General features: G+C 41.8%; 1 protein-coding gene across 1 annotated transcript; it reads left to right on the top strand.

Annotated features, from left to right (window-relative positions):
* Positions 1–6,612: 6,612 nt before the first annotated feature.
* SLC16A3 (solute carrier family 16 member 3) lies at positions 6,613–16,157 on the top strand. The gene is made up of 4 exons (XM_056856262.1): positions 6,613–6,849; positions 11,199–11,342; positions 13,533–14,300; positions 15,732–16,157. The coding sequence occupies exons 1-4, from the start codon at positions 6,627–6,629 to the stop codon at positions 16,001–16,003; spliced, it is 1,407 nt and encodes a 468-aa protein (XP_056712240.1). The 5' UTR covers positions 6,613–6,626; the 3' UTR covers positions 16,004–16,157.
* Positions 16,158–23,473: the final 7,316 nt, after the last annotated feature.

The following is a 23,473-nucleotide window of genomic DNA, read 5'->3' as shown; positions in this document are numbered from 1 at the left end:
GGGTTGCCAACTTCCAGGTAATAGCTGGAGATCTCCTGCTATTACAACTGATCTCCAGCCAATAGAGATCAGTTCACCTGGAGAAAATGGCTGCTTTGGCAGTTGGACCCTATGGCATTGAAGTCCCTCCCCTCCCCAAGCCCCGCCCTCCTCAGGTTCCACCCCAAAAACCTCCCGCCAATGGCGAAGAGGAACCTGGCAACCCTATAGAGGCCCCTAAATATTAAAAGTAAAAGATTGAATTGTATTTATTTTTAACAGGATCAGCCCAGGTGCTAATTCTGTGTCAGTTTTTCTGCCCATCAGACCAGATACATCTGGCAGAGTTTTCTGTTGCCAGAGTGTTGTGTTTTTTTTTTTTAGGGCCCCTACTATTTAATATTCCCATACGGCTGATAGCATAGAATCATAGAGTTGGAAGGGGCCATACAGGCCATCTAGTCCAACCCCCTGCTCAATGCAGGATCCGCCTAAAACATCCCTGACAAGTGTTTGTCCAGCTGTTGCTTGAAGACTGCCGGCATGTACAGCAGTGTTCCTAACATGGGTGCTACAGTGGCAACGGATGTGTTTTTTAGTACTCACTTGCTTCCCCGAAACACATCTTTCCCAAAGCAAAGAGCTATTCCTGGCTTTTCTCCACTTCATTAGAAGCATCACCTTTGGATCTTCTGGGGGAGCCCATTCAAAAATAGCTGCCCTTATAGGTGGATGTTACATTTTGTAAATGCCCCTTCAAGGCAGCCATTTTGTTATCAGTCTTGCCTCCCAAGGCAGCCATTTTATGGTGGTGCCCACAACTCTCCAAAATTCAAAAAATGTCCACAGGCTCAGCATGTTGGGGGACTCTTGCCAGCAACCTGGAGAAAAAAAATCCTGTCATATTAATTGAGGTTTAATGAGATATTATTTAATGGGTGATATTATTTACCTCTAAGCCATGAAAAGCTTCAGCTGCCCATTTCTGCACATTAATCCTCTCTGAAAGGGGCATGGCATATTTTCTCCAGGCTACTGGAAACCCTACCTCTGTTGATGCTGTAACAGGTTAGATGCCCTTGCTTGGTTTTACATAGCCATGCCTTGTTTTATAATAATTTTGCAGATCCTACAGAACATAGCGGAAAGGCAGTATAGTAGCCTGAATACTGGATTTGGATAGAGATGGTTTGGGTTCGAGTTGGTGCTCTGCCATTAAATTCTGGATGACTTGGGTGAGTCACTGTCCCAGCTTACCAGGTTGTTGTGAAGGTATAAAACAGAAAAATACACGTGTTGTTGCCCTGAGGTCTCTCAGGAAGAAGACAGTACAAGTGTAATAAATAAATTATCCTGTTTCTGGGATTTACCGACTGACAGTACATTCCTGAGCTGAAAGGATGAAAGTCCTTAGGAGGCCAGGAAGGGGCTGCGCTGGCATTTGGGGCCCCTGCACCGGCGCCCCCTGCACTGGCCACTTATGCCACCCAGGGTGGTATACGGTTGCCAGTGGGGGGGCTACGCACACCATCCTCCTGGCGCTGCCTTGGCAGCGCCACTCAGGAACACTGGCACAGCCTCATTCTGGTGTCCTTCCGGGGGAGTTCCTGGGGCGTTCCTGTGCCGGGCCAGGGGAGAAGGAACCAGGAACGGGCTTGGCTCCAAAGGTGCCATTCTTCTGACTGGCACTTTCATTGGTGGAAGAGGGGAGGATTTTTTTTGCCAATTACTCCATCTACTGCAGATCCCCACTTTGACCCTCCCCCCCCCATTTCTGAGAGACCCTGAACCTCAGAAATAGAATTGGAGGGTTTTATCAGGAGTGGGGATGGGTCAACTCCATTCTACTCTACTCTGGCAAAATGTAGCATCCAGCCATAGGTTAGGCTGTAAATGGCATAAGACAAAGGCAGAGAGAAAAGTGTTGAGACTTGATAAAGGAGTAACCATGAATAATTAGATCCTCAGTTTTAAGTGGCAAGTTTCAACTAGTTTTAACTCGTACATTTAATACTATTTATATAGTTCATTATGACTACCTAAATCTATTGACATTGTGGGGAAAGACTGGAAATTACCCCTGTTGACTTCCTATTAAGGAAGCTGTGTCTCTAGAAACCAGGAATATATTTATTATACCCATTTGGGGAAAATCTTTGGTGGCTCTTCCTAGTTTTATGACCATTGCAATTCTGCTGATTAAGGTCATGGCTTCTTGGGCCACCAACACCTTTTCTGGATCCTGCCAAGTGTTTTTCAGAAGTGGGCAGGGCCAGGTAAGGATTTTGTCCAGCAAGACTTCTGATTGAGTATTGGAAATTTGATTGGCTGTGTAGATTTTGTAAAAAGGTTGCTTTGGCAGCAGCTGCCACACAACAAGGATCTGTCTGCACTGTGTTACTAAAGTTAAGCTGTGGCAATCCTTTTGTGCCAGACTCCGCCTCCTGCCGCAGCCATTTTGTTGCTGTGCCCACCATGACGTGTCAGAATTCCAAATGTGCCTGCAGGCTCAAAAAGGTTGGGGGGAAAAGGTTACTCAGTAAAGGATGTTGGAGACAAAAGGTCTTTCTCAAAAGGCTTCATGAAGGGAGGCTAAGATGATGCAATGTGATGTGAAAGAAGCACTTTGGGTGAGTCAGCTGTATCAGGTTTCACTGCCAAAGCACGCAGTAAGCCATGTCTTAAAAGTGAAGTGCTGAAGGGGAAGGAAACCCTGTCACCAAACAATGATTTACATGGTCATGTCTGTCAAATGTTCTGCACGTTCTGTGTGTGTGACCCGTTCTAGTATTTGTACTCCTGTCTGTTAGTGTGAAGCACAGTGACCTTAGGGTAAGAATGAACAGCTGGCTGCTTGTACATGTATGTATAGATGGCCACAGGGTTCTATGGTCCTCCTCCTCCAATACAATGCCTGGTTTAGCGAAAGGGAGCAGGTCTCCTACAACAAGTCTCCTGTTTCATAGGTCTTTGGTGCCCTTAACCTTTAGTAAAACTCTGAGGGAATTGATTAGATTGATCTGTTATGCAGACAGCATGATCTGTCAAGCAAAACTGATCGTCTCTCAGCATTGTCTATCAGCTTAGACTACCCTGGAGTGTTAAGGACACAATGGGGGGCTATGTATGCCAGTCTGAACTCCTTGAAGGAAGAGCAGGACAAAAATATAATTAAATATACAAACTAAACCTGTTGAGTTCTGTCTGGCTTACAGAATGACTTAGGGCATATGAGTAATATAATGATCAATTGTCAGACAGTTTAATTGGCAAGCAGACCGTACGTGAGAGAAAGCCAGTAGTTGCATTCTTTTTGGGAAAACAGATCTTCTTACAGATCTCTGAGCTGTCCTAGTCTAAAGCAACTTTTTTTTAACAAAAGCACTCAGAAGATAGATTTACTCACTTATTACGACTTGTATTGTTCAACTTCTTGTGACTAAGACAGCTGATTCAAAATATGCTATTTTTCCTAGCTAAAAGATCACACTGCTATGTAGCAATAAGCGCTGATTCATTTAAGAATCCATCTGCCTACTTGCAGATAGAAATTTGACTGACAGGAGCATATATTGCCCTGGCTTGCAGAGGGGAGAACCTCAGACAACCTTTATTGTAAATTCAGCAGAGAAGATACAAGTGAGAAATGTGTACAGGAAATGATGCAGTGATATGTGGGTGCTGGTAAAGATGATTTCTTTGCAGATTGGGTAAGAACCCGCAGGATGTTGGTTAAGAAACGTCTTGGGCTTCTTGTTGTGGTCACAACATGTAACTGGCAAGCCTTGTCATGCAATAACGTTAACCCCGGGCACTCGCCAAGGTGTCGTCACCTTAGGAATCCTCTCACTTTTCTGGGAGAAGGTGCTCTTGGGCTAGGATTGAAAGAACTACTTCAGACATGCCCATGAGTTTGTACTTGCCCTGTGGGATTTTTAACTCCCCCCACCTTTGAACAGCAGACTCCTTTGCCTTATCACAACCTGCTTTCCAGCTGTCTCCTCTGTTTCAAAAGTGGTTTGCTTTGGGTCATGGGAGGGCTGGCCTGGCCTGGCCAGGGCTCCCTTGGGTATGTGGAATGAGTTGCACAAATTCTTTGGATCCTGCCCTTTATATGTTATGAAGCTTGTTGCTTTGATGCTTGTTTCATGTTCACTCTTTATGTGGTTTGGGTAGCTTGTGTATTTATTGTAACTGAATCTTCCAGCAGACATAAAGAGATGATGAAGGAAAAGCATTTGGATGTTCTCCTTCTATAAGAGCAGTTCCATGCAATAGATCTGCTGTGGTAGCCTCTGCCAGGTTTATTTCTGGAGTTTGAATGTTAAATTCTTTTCTTCCAAGCTGAGGAGTGCTGGGCCTGAATGTCACAGAAAGGACTCTGAATGATCAGGTATTCAGCCCTCAGCTGTCTAGACACCGTTGGCTCCAATTTCATATTCATACCCACGACTTGCGGGACATTTATCATAGGAACAAAGCACAAAATGGTTCTTATTTATATATAATAGCAAAAGGGTGCCATCATGTGGATCAGAACATCCATACAGTGGGGCCAGCCAAGGCTATGATACAGGTATCTGAAAAAGGGTTCAAAAACTCCCCAAATGGTAACAACAAGGTGTGCACAGGCAGAAACATTAAAAACTCCCACAAGTGTCCACCACTAGGAAGGAGGGGGAAGCAGGAGTCTGGGAGAGGAGAGGAGAGGAGGAAAAGGGCACTGTCAGAAGAGAGAAAGCTGGGGCTAGTGAGAATGTGGGTGAGAAGCGGAGACATCAGGGGAGGAGGGCCAGCAAGGGGAAAATAACGTAATTTCTCCCCTCCCCTTGTGGGTCCCCCTCTTGTCACTCTATCCAATAGTAAACTGCCTGGCTTCACATGGATGATGAAACTTGCTCAGTGGTGCTGCCTGCACACAAGGTAGAAGTCTCTTTCCACTCAGGGGGCTCTCCAGGTATGCAGAAAAATATGGCTTTGTCAATTAGCCTGAAAGGGGGAAAATCCTCAAAATATGCCCCAGTGGGAACTGAAAATGCTGAGAGAGATGGAATGTTGAGAACGGCTGAGCATTAGTAAAGGGGAAAGGGGGGGTAATCAGAAAGTTTATTGAATTTCTGAGGGGGAGATTATGAGGAGTGGAGTGATATTTCCAAATTTCCCCACCTCTTCCCATGATACATTGCAGGCCACCAGCATGCACATTGTAATATTCAGACTTTTGATTGTCTTGTGAGAAAGAGCTGCTGCTTAGCAGGAGACATCTTTCTTCAGCAAGTAATTGCATTCACTGCCTTTGGATTTTGACTGGTAACTTCGGGATTTCAGTGGTTTTGCCATTAGCCAAACATAAAATCTGGACTATTTTGGAAAAGTAGATTTAACAGAGACATTTGGATTTTTTAAAACTTTTCTTGAGTTAGAAAATTATGAACAAAGAAGCTAAACCATAGGATTAAAGCTTTGCTATCATGTTACTGTATTCACACGCTTTTTGCAAGAGCTGCCTCTGAATAAGAGAAGGACAGGTAGCTCTCTACCATGTAGAATGCATTAGGCACATACCTGTATTCAGAGAGTGCAAGCAAAACATTTGCCCCTTTGCAAACAGGCAGGTGCAGCCCCAGAACAGAAAACAGAATAGCAAGCAAACAGAGCCCTTTCTGCTTATTCAGAATTTGTAATTAGATTTTTATCCTGCCCTTTCCCTGTCAGGGTAGGGCTCAGGTCGGCTGACATCCAACAATATCATTCACAATATTCCAGTTAATCAATATCATACAATATAACAAATAATTAAAATCTATAATATAGTCTAAAAATGAACCATTTAAAACTAGACAAATCTAAATCCAGGTGACTCCAAGACGCCTTCCATATCGGTATGATTCCATATTAGAATCAGGAAAGCCCTCCCTAAGCCTGTGCCCTGATCGATGGAAAGTGGTACCTGTGCACAGAAGCACCTATCTCTTTGGCTGGAATCTGTGTCAGATTATCTGCCCTCCTCCCACTACCCCTCCCACTGCTCGCTCAACATGCAACTGTGAAAAGCAGACAGCAAAGTGCCAAAATAAGTTCTGAAGATTTCCAGTTTTAGAAATCAGATTTGATATATTAAGGAACAGAAGGGATTTGGTTTAGATTTGTAACAGTTAATTTACAATTATGCATCACTATAATACATCTAAAATTAATCAGAAACAGTCAGTTGGAATATTTGTCCTTTGGAGTGCATCTTTATAAAAAAAAAGCCACGTCTTCATAGTTCTTACAGTTTATTCACAGTTAGTCTGTTTTTATGCTTGCCCAAAGAGTTTGTTGTTGTCTCTTTTAAATCTCACCCAAGTTGCTCCCTTTGTATCTGCCACTTTCTGCTCCACTTTCCAAGCATTACAACTGTACATATGCTAACAATTTAAACATAAGTAATATCTGGTGGTTAAGGTAGGCCTCAGCAACCCTTCGTATCTATACCTAAGAAAAGACTAGCATTGCTTTTCGTGGCACATTCTGTTATTTAGAGCCTGCTGTACTACAGTTCTGTACTGAATAACAACACTGGGACATTTTTTCCTGTTACTTGTGGGCTATGTAATCACTGTTCCCCCCCCCCATATGTTTTAGGAAGCTGATACACTGTCACAATGGGAGCTGTGGTGATTGATGATGGTCCATCCGGAGTTAAAGCCCCAGATGGTGGCTGGGGCTGGGCTGTTCTCTTTGGGTGCTTTGTCATCACTGGATTCTCCTACGCCTTCCCTAAGGCCATGAGTGTCTTCTTCAAGGAGCTCATCCGAGAATTTGGTGTTGGATATAGTGACACAGCATGGATCTCCTCCATTCTATTGGCTATGCTTTATGGATCAGGTACGTTTTTTAATTTTTTTGAAAGAGTAGAAGTAAAGAGATCAAAGAAGCATTTAATCACAGATATCTTTAGATAAAAACTTACTTGAAGCAGAGATTAAAGAAAATGATCCAATGAGACAATATGTAGCACATTCTTTATCAAAGACAAGTTAAAATACACGGCATTTCAAGCAGACTGTTCTTTAGTTTGTACCAAGCAGCAATATTGGGAAGAGTGTAAGGCCTGGGAAGTTATTTACTCACTGTCTTAAGCAAGCATATTAAAAAAAATTCTGTCCCATTAATTAAACCAATACATCTTATACTATACCACCAGAAACAATGGATTTCCAATCCACACAGTTTTATTCAAAGTTATTTTAAGTGACACAGATCTCTCAGATTAGGATACACAGAAATTTTGCCAAAAGCTGGCTCTACCACACTTATAGTGCAATCCTAAGCAGAGTTACACACCTTTCTGTTAAAATCACTGGGTTCAGAAGAGTGTAACTGCTCATGAATGCACTATTGGAGGCATCCCAGCACCTCAGGACCAAATGGCTTCCCTATAAACTGGTACAAATCTTATGGTGATGTACTGATTCACATCTTCATCCCTGTCTTATCAGGAACCACAGTAAATTAATAAGCTACCCTAACACTGTATGAAACATTAATCTCAGTCATCCATAAATCTGAAAATGGCCCCGCAACACTTGCAAAGTACAGACTTATTATTTTGCTCATTAATGTACTCTAAAATCTTTACCAGTCTTGGTGGTTAAGTGCTAGGAAGTAATTCCCAAGTTGATTCCTAAAATCAGGTAGGCCTTATTAGAAGAACCCAGGACTCAGACACCATTAGATCCCTGATAGACTTTCTTCCCCTGGCAAACTTTAAATTAGAACCAGCAGTTGTCCATTCTCTTGATGCCAAAAAGGCATTTGATGAGATGCAGAGACACTTTTCAATGGCAGCTGTACAAGTATTAACCTGCTGTCCTTTTGGGCTGAGCGGCTCTGATTTTTAGCAGCGTGGCAAGAGGCCGAGAGCTATCAAAGGAACAAGGGGAGCAGCCCAGTTAGGCTCAAGGCAAGGAAGAGGTAAGAAGCTGTCCAACCAGATAGCTATGACTTCATGGACACAAAAAGAGCTGCTGAAGCAGAGCAGCATCCAGGCAGCTACTGAAGACCTTTGTCACTGCCTCTGCAGCATTAGTGGAACTGATCCTGGCGATGTTTAAGCTGAGCCCAGTGAATGGCAGCAGTGGGGTCTTGCGCTGCCTGCTGAGCACTGCACCTTATGCTCTTGGCTTCAGCTGTAGCCTGCTGTGTTCTCTGCTCTTTGGGTATTAGGAGTAGTTACAGAGGGTTCTGAGAGCAATACGGTAGGTGGCATCAGAGGTACATCTGGCTTCCAGGAGTGAGCAAGGTCCACGAATGCCACCTTGTAGGCATGTTGCTCAATGCCCTCATGTGGTGTTGCTTCCTCCTGACCCCTGCCAATACTGGGACCTGAAAGGAGGTCCTTGGTCTGATACAGGAGGTCTGGTGACATTGCCTCCTCCTCAGAAGCTGTTCAGATTTAGGTTATGGGAGGTCAGGAAACAATTACAACTGCCTCAGCAGTTTATTCATTGGATCCAGTTTATCTATGTTTCTCTGAATTGAGAAGAGTTAACCAGTGGAATAATCTCATCCTATGTGATATTTCAAAGAGGCACTTGATGAGATTGTTGCATTCACTCCTCCGGTTTAACTTGATAAAAAAACTTTTAGGCAGGTGGGCTGCAAAATAATAGAGGTCAGGGATTTAAGAGCGAAGAGAGGAGCAATACAATTCTATTATATGCAGATGACATGTTAATTCTTTTCTGAGAAAAACCATGCATCTCTGTCAAAACTCATCTTTTATAAGAGTATTGGAGTAAAACAGAATGTGTACTGTTTAGAACTAATATTTCACATTAAGTGGAAAACTACAAGATTTACTTACCTGGGATCAAAATAACACCAAACGTCTCTCAAATGGAATAAACCAATATGGAATGGATAATTCTACAGCTGAAAATAGATCTAGATAGATGTAAAGGACTAGCAGTTTATGGGGTAGACTTAACATTCTTCTGTTATCAGCTTCCTGAAAATATTCCAGCAGAGAAGTCATTTTTTTCTGGAATGATGCACCACTTTGTTTTTTCTCCATAAACTCCAGCTTCCAGTAACAGAGAAGGGAATTATGCTACATAATTTACTTAGCTATCATAAGGACTTCTTAATAACATCAGCACTGGAATGCAAATAGCCGCCTGAGGAACTCACATGAACTCGTATTCACGCATCCTCTTTAACTCCAGCAGGAGGCTGAACTTTCCTCTGTTCCACTTACCATTGTACCTCCCTTAAGCAGTTTGCCCACAATCATTGCGACTAGACATAGTATGCAATCAGCAGACAAAAAAAATTGATTTAGACACACATGCAGATCATTCAATTTGGCATAACTCAAATTAAAAAAATTGTTAACAGTGCCTTGGCCAATAATAAATTATTAATATGAAATCAACTTGCATACACCAATGCAGAGTTTTATTCTTTCCAAATGCTCTGGAATAAATATAATCTCCCAGAGACTACACAATGGCAGTATATACAGCACAAATACCTTCTGGGGGAAAATTGGCCTGGTAGCATGTAGTGCCATAACATCACTGCCCCAAATGCCTGAAGCTACTTTTATTTATAAATAACTTTCTTCATTTTATAAAACTGCTATACATGTATTTCAGGGACAGTAGAACCTAGAACAACTAATATTACCTAATCACTGGAAATGGGTGCTTGCATCAATAAAGGCATCTACTCTTGATTCAAGACTGAAACCTCTATACTAGGTATACTGGAGCCCCTACAGACTATTTTGGAGGGGGGGAAATCTAACAGTTTGCTCCTTGTTGGAGGTGTGGTCACCCGGAAGATTCTCTGATTCATATTATCTGGGACTACTCTGGAATTGCACCTTTTGCAGGAGAATGTACTTGAATGAATCTCTTTGTGCAAATAATTTTTAATGTAACGTATGTTCTGTAGGGCTATATCCCAGCAGTATGGAATCTGCCACTCAGTCATGAAAAACAGATCCCAAAAGTAACACGGCAAAAGACTGGACAGATACTTGTCCATCAATCCAACTGTGGAATGAAGACTTCTCTAACCTACCAGTTTTAGAATCTCACATATATAACCACAACTGAAGGCACAGACATCAATCCATCTGCATGTTTTATATAGAAACATTGTTTGAGACTGTCACACAAGATATAATGTCTCTTGAAAGATAAGCAAGGACGGCTGTAGTACAATTATAGATAAACAGCCTATAGGAGGATATTTACATCCCCTTCACTTTATACCCCTAAAATCCCAGTCACAAAAAGCAGGAAAGGTCTCATTGGTATTTGGGTACTGACTTTGACAGATGTCTGGAGAAGAAAATTCCACAACTATGGGGAACCACCAAGAATGCCTGTGTACATGCCCTTGCTGTTTCAATGTGGGTCACAGATGGTACAGTTAAAAGGCACTTAAGGATGGTCTTAAATTTCATGAGAGAACTAAGGATAGAATACAGTTCCTGAGATATGTAGAGCCGAAACCACTAAATGGTTTATAAGGTCAGAGCCAAGACTTAGAATTGGGCTCTGGAAATAACAGGATGCCACTGCAGATGTTGGAGTACCAGTGAAAGGTGCCTTTGGCAACTCCCAATGAACTGCTTCAAGCATGCATCAGCTGAAGTTACTGGACAGTCCTCAAGGGTGGCAGTGTGCCTGGAGTCTGTTGCAGTGGTCTACATGAGGTTACAGAGGCACGAATGCTGGCTTGCTGGCCTTGTGCAGCTGGAGATGATATATCGCACCTTCCAAAATTGAGCCCGTAAAAGGTGAATGTGAATACTACTCATCATTTCAGGAGCAGCTGTGGATCCACAGGATTCCCCAAGACTGCAAAGCTAAAAGGTCAGGAGAGGCGGAAAACAACCTATTACAGATGTCTCAATCTCTCTCTCCAAATCACAAGACCTACCAACCACTGTTACCTCGGTCTTTTCTGAGTTCAGCCAACTTGGTTCCAGCTAGACCCACACTGTGGCCAGAGACTGTGTAAGCACTAATTGGTCAAGCACTGTCATTACAGAACCTGGGCCACCTGAAAGAAAGGGGCAGCCTTGTAATGGTCTCCAGCATCATATTTCCCCACAGCTGAATCTGAGTGTGAAATATGGCGAGGTGGTCAGAATGTAACAAATACCCACAATTGTTCTATGCAGAAACAATTGTATGATGGTCTTTTTTTTTTGCCAGGTCCCCTGTGTAGTATGTGTGTGAATCGGTTTGGTTGCCGTCCTGTTATGCTGGTTGGAGGCCTCTTCGCTTCACTGGGGATGATAAGTGCATCCTTCTGCACTAGCATCATCCAGATCTATGTTACTGTTGGTGTCATTACTGGTAAGTGGTCGTGACAGGATTTGAAAGACTCACTTAACTATGCAGTATTTGAGACAATGGGCCAGTCTACACTTTCAAGAAAAAAAAGCCCATGGAACAGTCTTCTCCTTGATGTGCTAGCTTTGTGCATGCAAGGAGATTTCTAGGAAAGGCAATGCAGAGCCTCCATCTGCATTATGAAATGCTATAGCCTTCGGACAGCTGTAACATGTGCTCCTGTGTTCCCAATGTTCTTTTGTCTCCTGCATTCCCTGATTTCCCATCCCTTCTCCCAGCTGATTGGCTGCAATAAAACATCTGTTTCCGTTCTTTCTTCTTCTGCCAGGTAAGTGAAGCTCTCTTAGGGTTTGGAGCTGGATCACAAGCACCTGTATGTAGCTGCAAGTGGAGAATAGCTAGTGGACAGTCTGTTACGGGTCTTGGTTGCTATAACTGTTTCTGTAATTAAGTAGATCCGCCATTTAATGGTATTTATAAATACCACAGCCCTGACCTGGATGGCCCAGGCTAGCCTGATCTCGTCAGATCTCAGAAGCTAAGCGGGGCAGCCCTGGTTAGTATTTGGATGGTAGACCACCAAGGAATACCAGGGTTGCTGTTCAGAGGCAAACCACCTCTGTTAGTCTCTTGCCATGAAAACCCCAAAAGGGGTCGCCATAAGTCAGCTGCGACCTGAAGGCACTTTACGCACACACACATAAATACCACAATCAAGGATCTGGAGGCTAAAAATTTCTTTGTTTGCCTTTCCACTTGTGCAAGACATAGCACAAGTGATGTTTCAGCAACATCTGCCTGATAATGACATTCTTCAGTCATATATCACCTCCAGATTGGATTGTAATGACTGCATCAAGTAGCCTTTTGATTTTTGTGTGCAGCAACAGTGAGCACTGATTGAGGGGTGCTGCTGTGGCTGCTTTTCCCCATCTCCAGTCCCTTCTTGTCCTCTGTCCGCACTGGTATTGGGGGCTTTGCAGCATGGTTGGGGGGAAGGAGCAGAAACTAAAGGAGTGAGCAGTTGATAGGAAAGGAAATTTGCAACTGTTAAAATTGCTGGGAGCAACACAGCTTTAAAAGTGATAGAGGTCACGTTAGGGGTTGAGATAGGAGCCCTACAAGGAAAAGACAGGAGAAAAAACTGAGGCCTGAATGGAAGCTGGACTAGGAACAAAGCAACTCTTTTAATGTAAGCCACTTTGAGACTCAATTATTGGGAGAAAAGTACGGTGTAAATATTTTAAATAAATATAAATGAATCAGAAATAAAAAATCAGCACTTACTCTTACATTAGCTGCTGCACAGTATCTTGCACAAATGAAACAGTGTCAAGTCAAACTTCTCTTTCACTACTACATAGCAGGATCGGACTCCAAGTCTCCTTCTGTATAGGTTTTGACAATAGGGTGCACCGCATAATGGAATGCCAATATAACTGTATTAGTGAAAAGAACAAGGCCATAGGAATAACCACATCCTAGAAATTTTTGTATCTTGATAATCTGATAGTTTGATAACTTGATAATTACTCCAGACTTTCATAGCACATTGTGACTGTGGGATGTGGACATTTAGTTAACGACAGGCTATAATTTTCATTTGTAAGGAAGCCTGTAACAGACATAGAAGTTCTGCAGTTTTATATTTATTGACACCCTGCTAATACTACGTCCAAGAATTACACAGATTTGTAGAAATTTTATAATTTATAGTCTGGTGTGCTAATTTCTTTTAGACCACTGAAAGAAGGCAAATACGCCGAAACGCGTATGGTCTTTATATGATTATATGTCTATGGTTTGCATATGATTGTATGTCTAAATGTGTATTACGCCAATTGTGTTAGTTTAATATATGTATTTGGAAGGCTTTTTGCAAGGCCTTATAGGAGTCATCAGTCTTATTTGGTTTTAACTTGTATTAAATTTATGTGCACTTAGATTATTTTTTAATAGCTCAGCTTTTAATTGTACACTTCTTGGCCTTGTTAGTTTGTTTTTTTGCTTGGCCTTTTAGGTACTTGATTCTGTTTTTAGGATTAAGTTTTGTTTTTCTCCCCCCCCCCCTTTTCTTTGGAGACAGGTATTGATGACCTGCAGCATGTGCTTTGTGGAAATGTCCATCCCTTGTCCATCCCTGCTATAGATGCTGAATTTGGTTTGTTTAAAATGGCTTTTGTCCTTTTCCAGGTTTGGGTCTCGCACTCAACTTCCAGCCTTCACTCATCATGCTAAATCGCTACTTTGACAAACGCCGTCCTTTGGCCAATGGGCTGGCTGCAGCTGGAAGCCCCGTTTTTCTTTGCGCTCTTTCACCATTGGGGCAGGTACTGCAACATCAGTATGGATGGCGAGGGGGATTTCTTATCCTGGGCGGGATACTTTTGAATTGCTGTGCTTGTGGAGCTCTGATGAGACCTTTGGAAGCGCCTAAGAAAATCGAAGATGCCAAAGCAGTCCCTGAGAAAAAAATCAAGAAGAAACTACTGGATTTCAGTGTCTTTAAAGATCGAGGCTTCCTCATCTACACAGTGGCTGCATCCATCATGGTACTGGGTTTGTTTGTACCCCCAGTCTTTGTGGTGAGCTATGCCAAGGATCTGAAATACCCAGACACCAAAGCAGCTTTACTTCTGACCATCCTTGGATTCATTGATATCTTTGCTCGACCGATCTGTGGAATAGTGGCTGGCTTGGAGTGGGTTAGGCCCCGCTGTGTCTACTTCTTTAGTTTTGCTATGTTATTTAATGGCTTCACTGATCTCATGGGGTCAATGTCCCACAATTACGGTGGCCTAGTGGTCTTCTGCATTTTCTTTGGCATCTCCTATGGAATGGTTGGTGCTCTTCAGTTTGAAGTACTCATGGCTATTGTTGGTACACAGAAGTTTTCCAGTGCCATTGGCTTAGTTCTTCTGGTTGAGGCAATGGCTGTTCTAATTGGACCACCTTCAGCAGGTAAATTTCAGTTCAGTTAATTAACTCATTGTGCTTTAAGTTCGGTGGGGTGTTTTGTGGAATAAGACAGAAGAACAAGTGGTAACAGTGCCGTGGGAAGCATAGTGTGAGGCGTTGAATGTTAGTCTTCTTTTTGATGCCTCCCATTCATGTGGTGTTCCTATTGGTACACTGTCCTCCATTCCATTTTTTCTAGTTCTAGGTCTGGTGGACTGGGAAATGGTGGAGGCTGTTTCCTGAGAAAAAATAGGAAAGATCTGAAAAATCAACAAGAAAACTTACCTTAGGCTCACAAAGTGATGTCCAGTGGTTATTGTTTAAATCTAAGGTTGTTCATTACATTTTTATCCTACCTTTCCTCTAAGGAGCTCTGGATAGCATGCAAAGTTCCCCCCTCCACCATTTCACTTTCTCAAAAACCTTTTGAGGTAGGTTAGGCCAAGAGAGATCACCCAATAAGCTGCCTGTGGGGATTTGAACATGAGTCTCCCCAAGGCCTAGTCCAACATTTTAATCACTACAAAACTCTTGTTTGTTTAAGAAAATAAAGGGAGCTGCCTGAATGATGGTGAAGATGCTAATCATGTCAGGTCACCCAAGAAGTAGTGTGTGTGTAAAGTGCCGTCAAGTTGCAGCCGACTTACGGCAACCCGGTAGGGTTTTCAAGGCAAGAGGCTAGCAGAAGTGGCTTGCCATTGCTTTCCTCTGCATAGTGACCCTGGTATTCCTTGGTGGACTCCCATGCAAGTACTAACCAGGGCTGACCAGGCTTAGCTTCTGAGATCTGATGAGATCAGGCGAGCCTGGGCCACCCAGGTCAGGGCCAAGAAGTAGTACCCCTCACCTAATTTTACGGAGTGTTACCAATGGAAAGAAATCTCAGTGACAGAATTCTCACAGATAATCTGAATCTCCAGTTCATGTTGATTTGGCAGACTTTCTGAGATGTTCTGCTTTCTGCTAAAGTACTTCTCAAAGGAAATAGTTTCAAATATGATTAAGAGGTTTTATTTACAAAATTAAATATATGCATTTAAACATTTTTGCCCTAACATTTTCTGATCTTTAATTAGGAGGCTTACAGAATCAAATATAAAATGGGACACCGGTTAGGGGGTGGGAAATCCAAAAAGTGCACAATGGAACATACTGGTCTTGTCACCATTTTTATCCTTAAATTCCTTTTTTATTTAAAGATGAAGCTTTGTGCTAAAGGCTTGTAATATAGGTCTTTGGAAGGCTTCTTTGGAGAGTTACTCACTTGAACTTTGGCTTCTAAGTTTTTTGGGAAAATTTCTTTTTAAAATTGTAGTGTCTGTTGAAGGTATAGTCATGCCCATTTAGAGAATGTATTTGATTGAACATGTTGCCGTTTTCTTCATTGTAATGTTAGCAGTTTCTGTTTAATTACCTGTGAATTCTCTTTTCTAGGTAAACTTTTGGATGCAACCCATAAATATATGTATGTTTTTCTTATTGCTGGCATTGAAGTTGTTACCTCATCTATCGTGCTTGCCGTAGGAAATGCTTGTTGTATTCGGAAGAAACCAGAGCATTCACAAGCAAAAGATGTAGCAGAACGAGAGGTGTTAAACAAACACCCTGAAGACTCCAAAGTGGACTCTATTGAAGTGGAACAGTTTTTGAAAAAGGAACCGGAAAACAATGGGGAAGTTGTCACTAATCCAGAAACGTGTGTGTGAGTGTGACAAGGATGAATGCCAGATATTTAGGAGATTCAAGGAACTCCAACACTCTTATTTATTTTAGAAATAGGACTAGCTTAGGGCTGGGCCATCTGTTTGCCTAACTGGAGGCTAACCAGCTCATGACATCACTCTTTGGAAGCTGACTTTTTTTTTTAATAGAAAATCCCTTCCCCCCCTTAAAACAGGATTGATCTTCAAGTTAAGCTGCTTGGGCATAACTACTGCTGTAAACGAAACGAATGGCCTTCTAAACACACGTAGAGGCCCCTGCTATGCATCACCAGAAAAACTCTCACTTGGATGAAAATGTATTTTAACTAGAGAGGAATAATACCTAAACGTTTGTGTAACGCAGATGAAATAGCTGTGTTTTTATGTTGTGGAGCAACCTTCGATGTATCTTCCACGTCAGTATCTGCTTTAGGAGGAATGGCTTAGCAAGAAGAAATCTCAGGGACTCGGTAGTCTCCAGTAGGTTTTTAAAAAGCATACTTTCCCAGATATTTTAGATCAATTGACTCAGTCCTAATCTAGTTTTGATAACATGTACAATTTTCAGTGACTTTCGGTTTGTCAATGTATTTTTATGAGTTTTTGTTTTACTTGTCCTTTTTACTGGAAATATGATATATGTACCAAAAAGGCACTGAGATCTTTCCTGGGAATCCTTATAGTTGCAGTTCCAAAATGGTGTGAAAAACAAAACAAAAATTGTGTATAATCCTAAGAGGCCCATCGAGCGAGCTGCCGTATAAACTACCTGTTGACACTCGGTTTTCAGTGCAATCCCTTCCAAGTATACCCTACTTTGGACAGCATTTTGTACAGATAATTACCTTGAATAGATGGATTCAAAGAACCTTCCCCCCCAACGACTGATGGACATTAATTTCTAGAAGGAAATTAAACTGGAGGAGGGGAATGCCTTGGGCAGACAGGTGCTAGTGGATTCATTTTTATAAAATAAAATATTGTAAAATAATGCTTTCCCATTATTTAAATATTATGAGGAACTTACGAAGTTGCCAGCCCTGTTACTAAATGGGATAGGTTAAAGGAAGACGTACAGGAGCCAAGAGGACTGTTTGCCTTCTGCCACCTCACACTCTTCTGAAGGAAACCTCAGGATGGTATCTTCTTCCCCCCCCCTTGACTTGTAGTAGCTGGTGAAGCAATGTTTAGATGGCACGACAACATTTGGAAGCAAAAGTGTAGTTGACCCTGCAGTGATGCTTTTAATGGCAGGAATGGCAAGAATTCACTTGGACATTCCAAAGAGGAAAAGAGTCCTAGGATTCATAGCTTCATATAATGCAAGTTATTTGTCCCTGGATGAATTTTAATCCCCTTTGTCTAGCGCCAAGATTGTGAACAGATAGGCATTTCTGCTCCTTCAGAGTCTTCAAAAAGAAGGTTGGTAATTCTAAGGGCTTGTTTATGCAATCAGAGGTCTTTCAGATTTGGATGTGTCACAGCTGTGAGTCCTGATTGAATAAACCCACTCCCCGTAAAGAAGTTTATGGAGTTTATATACAACTTTGGTCCCCAACAGGAATAATTCACAATGACCTTTGTGTTTGTAGAAGACTTTTCTGTATACCAAATACGTGTACCTGACTATAGTTGAGATGAAGGATAGCCAACTTGCACCCCAAGGACAGTACCAGGTCTACAGCCTGTTGGTCTACCACCCCAGTGCCCCACAGGCTCAGCAGGCAGGGAAGGGTGACATGAGGGCAGAAGTGTGATGCTGTCTTCTTTTCTTGCACTAAGCATACATAAGAGTTGCCAGGCTTTGCACAGAGCAGAGAAGGATAATGGTACACTCCAGTTCTCATTGAAGCTAGTTAGAAGAGGCTGGCAAGGGAATAATTCTGCCCTCATGTCATCTTCCCCTCTACTCCGAGCTGGCAATGATGTCACATTCACATGAAGTCTAAGCGCACAAGCAGGATGTGTATGTGCATGCATGTGTGTTGTTTGCCTGGCCCCAGCCCCACAAACAACTCCATAGTAATCGTGCACAGTCATCTTATCCCACTCTTTTTCCACCCACCTAAATCAAATGTATTTGTTCCAAGAGCAGCTGTCAAAAATAGTAGCTTTCTCCCTCAAATTGCTAAGGCACAAAGTGGAAAAATAGGACAGTTTAAATTGAGCAAAGTTTAAATGGAGCACTTTGCCTTTTACAGTGAATGTTCAGAAATTAACTAAATTGGTTTTTAAACCTCTCTCTTCCATTGAAACAAACATTGCTTCAGGCTGGATCATGCCTACAGATTTTAATGGCAGCTGCAGATTCTTCTCTGCTTCATTGTCAGAATGTTATGGCTCTCCTACATGAAAAGTGCTTTCCTGCAGGAAATATTTGGACTCCCCCTATAGACAGCCATTTGCATCTTCTCTAGATATTTATGTGCAGTGTGCATATAAACATAACATACATGTTTTGGGAACTCAATGCCTCAGCTAGCTCCCAGATTTATCACATGTGGTATATTTGCTTCTGAGACTGTTACAGTTGATGATCTACACAAAGGTTTCACACAGTTTCTCCATGGATGCACTTTCTGATTAAGGGCTCTGTAATGTGTGAATTCGCTCTGATTTTTTTTGCATATTTCAGTTGTTCAGATTTTTTACTTCAATTATATTGGTACAGAGGTGAATTAAAAAAAATTCTAAATGTTTTAATATATGTATTAACTAAAACCCGAAACACAAATTATTTTTAAAAATGGTACATGAAAAATTGCAAGATTTCTCATAAGCATTTTTTCACATTATTCTAATCAATGTTAAACTGAAGAAGGGGTGTACTTATCATTTATTTTGATAAACCCAGGGATAAACCTTCATCACAGAAGTTAAGCCAAGCTTAACTTAAGAGTATGTAATGGTTTTCTGGAGGTAGACTATTAACATGTAGGGCTTAAGATACTCTGTTTTACGAGAAGGAAATGGTTAAACTGAGTAACAAAATTAGGTGCCTATTTGTTGACCTAGTGTAGTGATTCCAGTATGGTAGGTTGCAGAGGCTGCAAATGACTGTCTATAGGGGGAGTCCCAATATTTCCTGACAATGAAGCAGAGAAGAATATCTACAGCCACCATTAAAAGTTGTAGGCATGACCCAGCCAGAAGCGCTATTTCAAAGGGGGAGAGAAATTTAAAAACTGGTTTTGCAAGAGAGGGTCTGTTAGGTGCTTTTGAGGAAAAGGTCAGCTAAGGATTCCAAAGGAGGAGTCAAAAGCGTGTGATTATTAGCTGGGTCCTCAAAGACAGAATATCATTAGTACATTATTTAACTGAGTGGTTGATAACCAGTACTTTAGAGAGAACTGAATGGTGTACATTCACACTTAATTTAACTAAGGTGTCTTTAAAGGCATGTGCCTGACTTTTTAGTATTTTCTAATTGGGTACGTTCCTAAAAATACACTCATCAGCTATTTCTGCGAAAACCCAATGCACTGGTAGCACAGACATCAATATCTGCCCTCTTTCAGCTAAAGCTCTTTTGTATAATAGCCTATGCCTGTTAAGTTGATTTAAGGCAGACCACGTGTGCTGCATTACACTGACTCCCATGAGTAACCATAGAGCTTATCAACGCAATACATCTGCTTCTGAATGATGCAGAGAGAGTCACTGTGCTCCAGCAAATGTTATTCTCAAAGATGTTGACATTGACTTCTCAGACCTAAAGAACAATTTTCTGTTATTATTTTATTTCTAAGATGTGCCAGAGGAAGCAAAGATATTTTAAAAACCCTACTTATCCAACCTGCATCACCACCTATAAATTTAGAAACGAGAAAGTTGAAAAGAGAAAGGAGGTAGGAAATGGAAATTTGGATCAATAGACAAGCTATTTATACTTTCTAAAATGGGATAGATTCTAAAAACTGAGAATTGGCCCTTTGCTAACAGACAGGGTTTTCTGGGTTTTCTCTTCTCCTCCTGCCCTCGACTGTCCCAGGTGTCCTCTGCAGAATAGCTCGTGAGTGTCTATGGAGCCTCTGAAATGCTGGAGGAAGCTGTACCGGAGAGGGGGGAGGTTTGCACTGGAGGGGGCAGTTTTGCAGCATAGGAGATCCTCCTTGTTAGAGTAGAAGCTCCTTCCATTGGCACAAGGGGCTTACTAGACCCTATATTTTGAACAGCTGCCAGAAAAACATTACTCCTTTTATCTCCTTCATCCAAGGGTTCTGATATGCTATAGGAAGAGTACAAATTTAAGTAGCGTGTGGAGCAAAGGGTCTAAAAAATCATAGTTATAAAGGAGAGAAGGTAATTATCTTTTACTGGGACAATTTTTGGAAATGCATGCAGTGCGTGCATTTCAGCTTCAAAGTTCTTTTGGCAGAAAAATACATGTTTTCATCCAATAAAAAAGCATCATGACCTTTTCTCTCTTATCTACTTTGTACCACCTTTACTGGGCCGGCACTCTTTTGTGGGGAATTACAGTTAGTGAAAATCTATGCATAATAAACAGGCAACAGTATTTTTCCTAGTTTTATAATTGTGAAGATGGCAAGATCCCTACCTCTTAGTGCACTTCAAAATAAGATTTTTATTTTGTATATGCTTACTTGTCCACTACCACATGACAACTGATTATTCTGTATTTCATTACTCTCTCATACCCTTACACCGATTTTATATAAGGATGGGTATGCAGTATGTGTGAATGCAAATGCACGTGTACATGTACACAAATGAAAATGAACCACAGCAGCTTACACACACGCTCCTTGATCCAGAGATGTGTCTGTGCCCAGTTTATGCTCTCGTATGGACTAATGTCCCCATTCATTTTAGAGGATGCAGTCAATCTTCATGTATAAAAGAAACTCTACAGTTCAGCATGCCCTCCCCCCCAAATGAATAGGGAGAACATTTTGAGCAAGGGGAAACTCTGTGTGGGTACTGAGGTTCCCATGCACAGACTGCTGGATCTGGACATCTCACGTTTCTGTAGCAGGGAGCTGATATGGGTTCTCTGCTTTCGTCCTACATAAAGCAAAATTTCTGAATTATTTTTCTTCACTTTTTAAAATCACATTGGATACAAATATATATTTTTATTCATTTGGAGTATGATCAAAAGCAGCTGAACCAAATATATTTAAATGATGCAGGAGTGACCAAGAGCCTTGTTTTATTTCTTTTCCCTCAATACAACTATTGTTAACTTGTTGTCTAGGTCGTCACATTGTGTGTGTGTGTGTGTGTGTGCAGCAGATGTAGGACTGATCAATTCTGAGTTCACAAAAAAAAAAACAACCCACAACTTTATTTAGAGAGTCTATTAAATTATTTTCTTCGTTTTAAAAAAGGAACCACTGTCAACCGCTATCACCCTGTGATGAATTCAAATGTTCACCTTGGTTCATTCTCAAAGTGCAGCTGAGGCTGTAGCACAAGGACGGTCAGGGGGTGGTGATGAAAGGTTTTCAGGAGAACAAAGCTCTTGGGTGCTATAGATATTGCTGTGTGCAGAATGTGTCTGTTTCAACTGTGTGCGTCAATATAAGCCAGCTGAGCGTGTGCTTGAGGCAAGTGATGTCACTTTTGTCCCTGCGTTCGTGTAAATGCACTTTAATGTAATAATGTGTGGATGCTGTTGTAATCTGGATTGATGCTTTTTCTGGTGAACTGCTGCAACCATAGTGAATAAAGTTATTTATTCTGTTGTCGATATTGTTACGTCAGGAATGATGGCGTAGAAAATGAGTTCTTCTGCTCCAACCATGAATTCTGGGGGTTGGGCAGAGTTGAATTTGTACTAGGCCTCTCCCTGGCATATGCTTTCCATTCCAGGCCTCAAACATGAAATATATGAAGTAAAAAGAAATGAAAGTGCCTTGGAGCAGGTACAGAATTCATGACCCTTATAAATAGGAAGTCTTCACGTGCCCAAAATTAGAAGGGAGCATTTGCAGATCAGGGAGTGGTAAGTGAAGACGAGCCTTGGTATCTTCATTTCTCAATCCTGAGCTGCTTGCAAAAACTGGATTTAAGAAGTACTGCAATAAGAGCACGTAGAGTATGTTCACCTCTTTATCTAGGTCTAAACTTGCCGCAATCCCTCCAAATGTATCTTGATTTTCTGACAATCCCGCAATACAGAAAACTATTTATGTTGGCTAGACTGAATGCCATTCCATCAGGGGAGTTAAGGGGTCATTTAAATAGGGTACTGTATTGTGAAAGAGTATGTCAATGTGGTTCTGGCCAAACAGACACTCTTCAGCAATCCTTGTTTAGCTGCAACCTGCTCAACGAAGCTAGGGACAGATGGATAAAGCCTTTTATCTGGGAATCTTTCTGTGAATTGGATAATTTGAGGGTTCTTTTAGCAGGGGTGGATTTTAATACTACATTGGCAGTTGCCAAGTTTTTTTCTCAGTCATAGAATCATAGAGTTGGAAGGGACCACCAGGGTCATCTAGTCCAACCCCCTGCACAATTCAGGAAACTCACAACTACCTCCCACACACACACCCAGTGACCCCTACTCCATGCCTAGAAGATGGCCAAGATGCCCTCCTTCCCATGAACTGCCCAAGGTCATAGAATCAGCACTGCTGACAGATGGCCATCTAGCCTCTGCTTAAAAACCTCCAGGGAAGGAGCACTTACCACCTCTCGAGGAAGTCTGTTCCACTGAGGAACCACTCTGTTAGAAAATTCTTCCAATGTCAAGACGGAAACTTTTGATTTAATTTCAACCCGTTGGCTCTGATCCAACTTTCTGGGGCAACAGAAAACAACTCGGCACCATCCTCTATATAACAGCCCTTCAAGTACTTGAAGATGGTTATCATATCCCCTCTCAGCCTTCTCCTCTTCAGGCTAAACATACCCAGCTCCTTCAACCTTTCCTCATAGGACTTGGTCTCTAGACCCCTCACCATCTCCTCTGGACATGTTCCAGCTTGTCTACATACTTCTTAAATTGTGATGCCCAAAACTGAACACAACACTCTAGGTGAGGTCTAACAAGAGCAGAGTAAAGCAATACCATCACTTTACGCGATCTGGACACTATACTTCTGTTGATGCAGCCCAAGATCGCATTTGCCTTTTTAGTTACCGCATCACACTGCTGACTCATGTTCAGTGTTTGGTCTACTAAGACCCCAAGATCCTTTTCGCACACACTACTGCTGAGACAAGTCTTCCCCATCCTATAATTAGGCATTTGATTTTTCCTACCTAGATGCAGAACTTTACATTTATCTCTGTTGAAATGCATTTTATTGGTTTTAGCCCAATTCTCCAGCCTGTCAAGATCATCCTGTATCCTGGCTCTGTCTTCTACCATATTTGCTACCCCTCCCAATTTAGTATCATCTGCATATTTAATAAGCATCCCCTCTATTCCTTCATCCAAATCATTTAAAGCTATTGAACAACACAGGGCCCAGGACAGATCCCTGAGGCACTCTACTA

This window comes from Euleptes europaea, chromosome 1 (genome assembly GCF_029931775.1).
Source record: "Euleptes europaea isolate rEulEur1 chromosome 1, rEulEur1.hap1, whole genome shotgun sequence".
Lineage (NCBI taxonomy): Eukaryota > Metazoa > Chordata > Lepidosauria > Squamata > Sphaerodactylidae > Euleptes > Euleptes europaea.
This window is presented reverse-complemented; position numbering and strand designations above follow the sequence as displayed.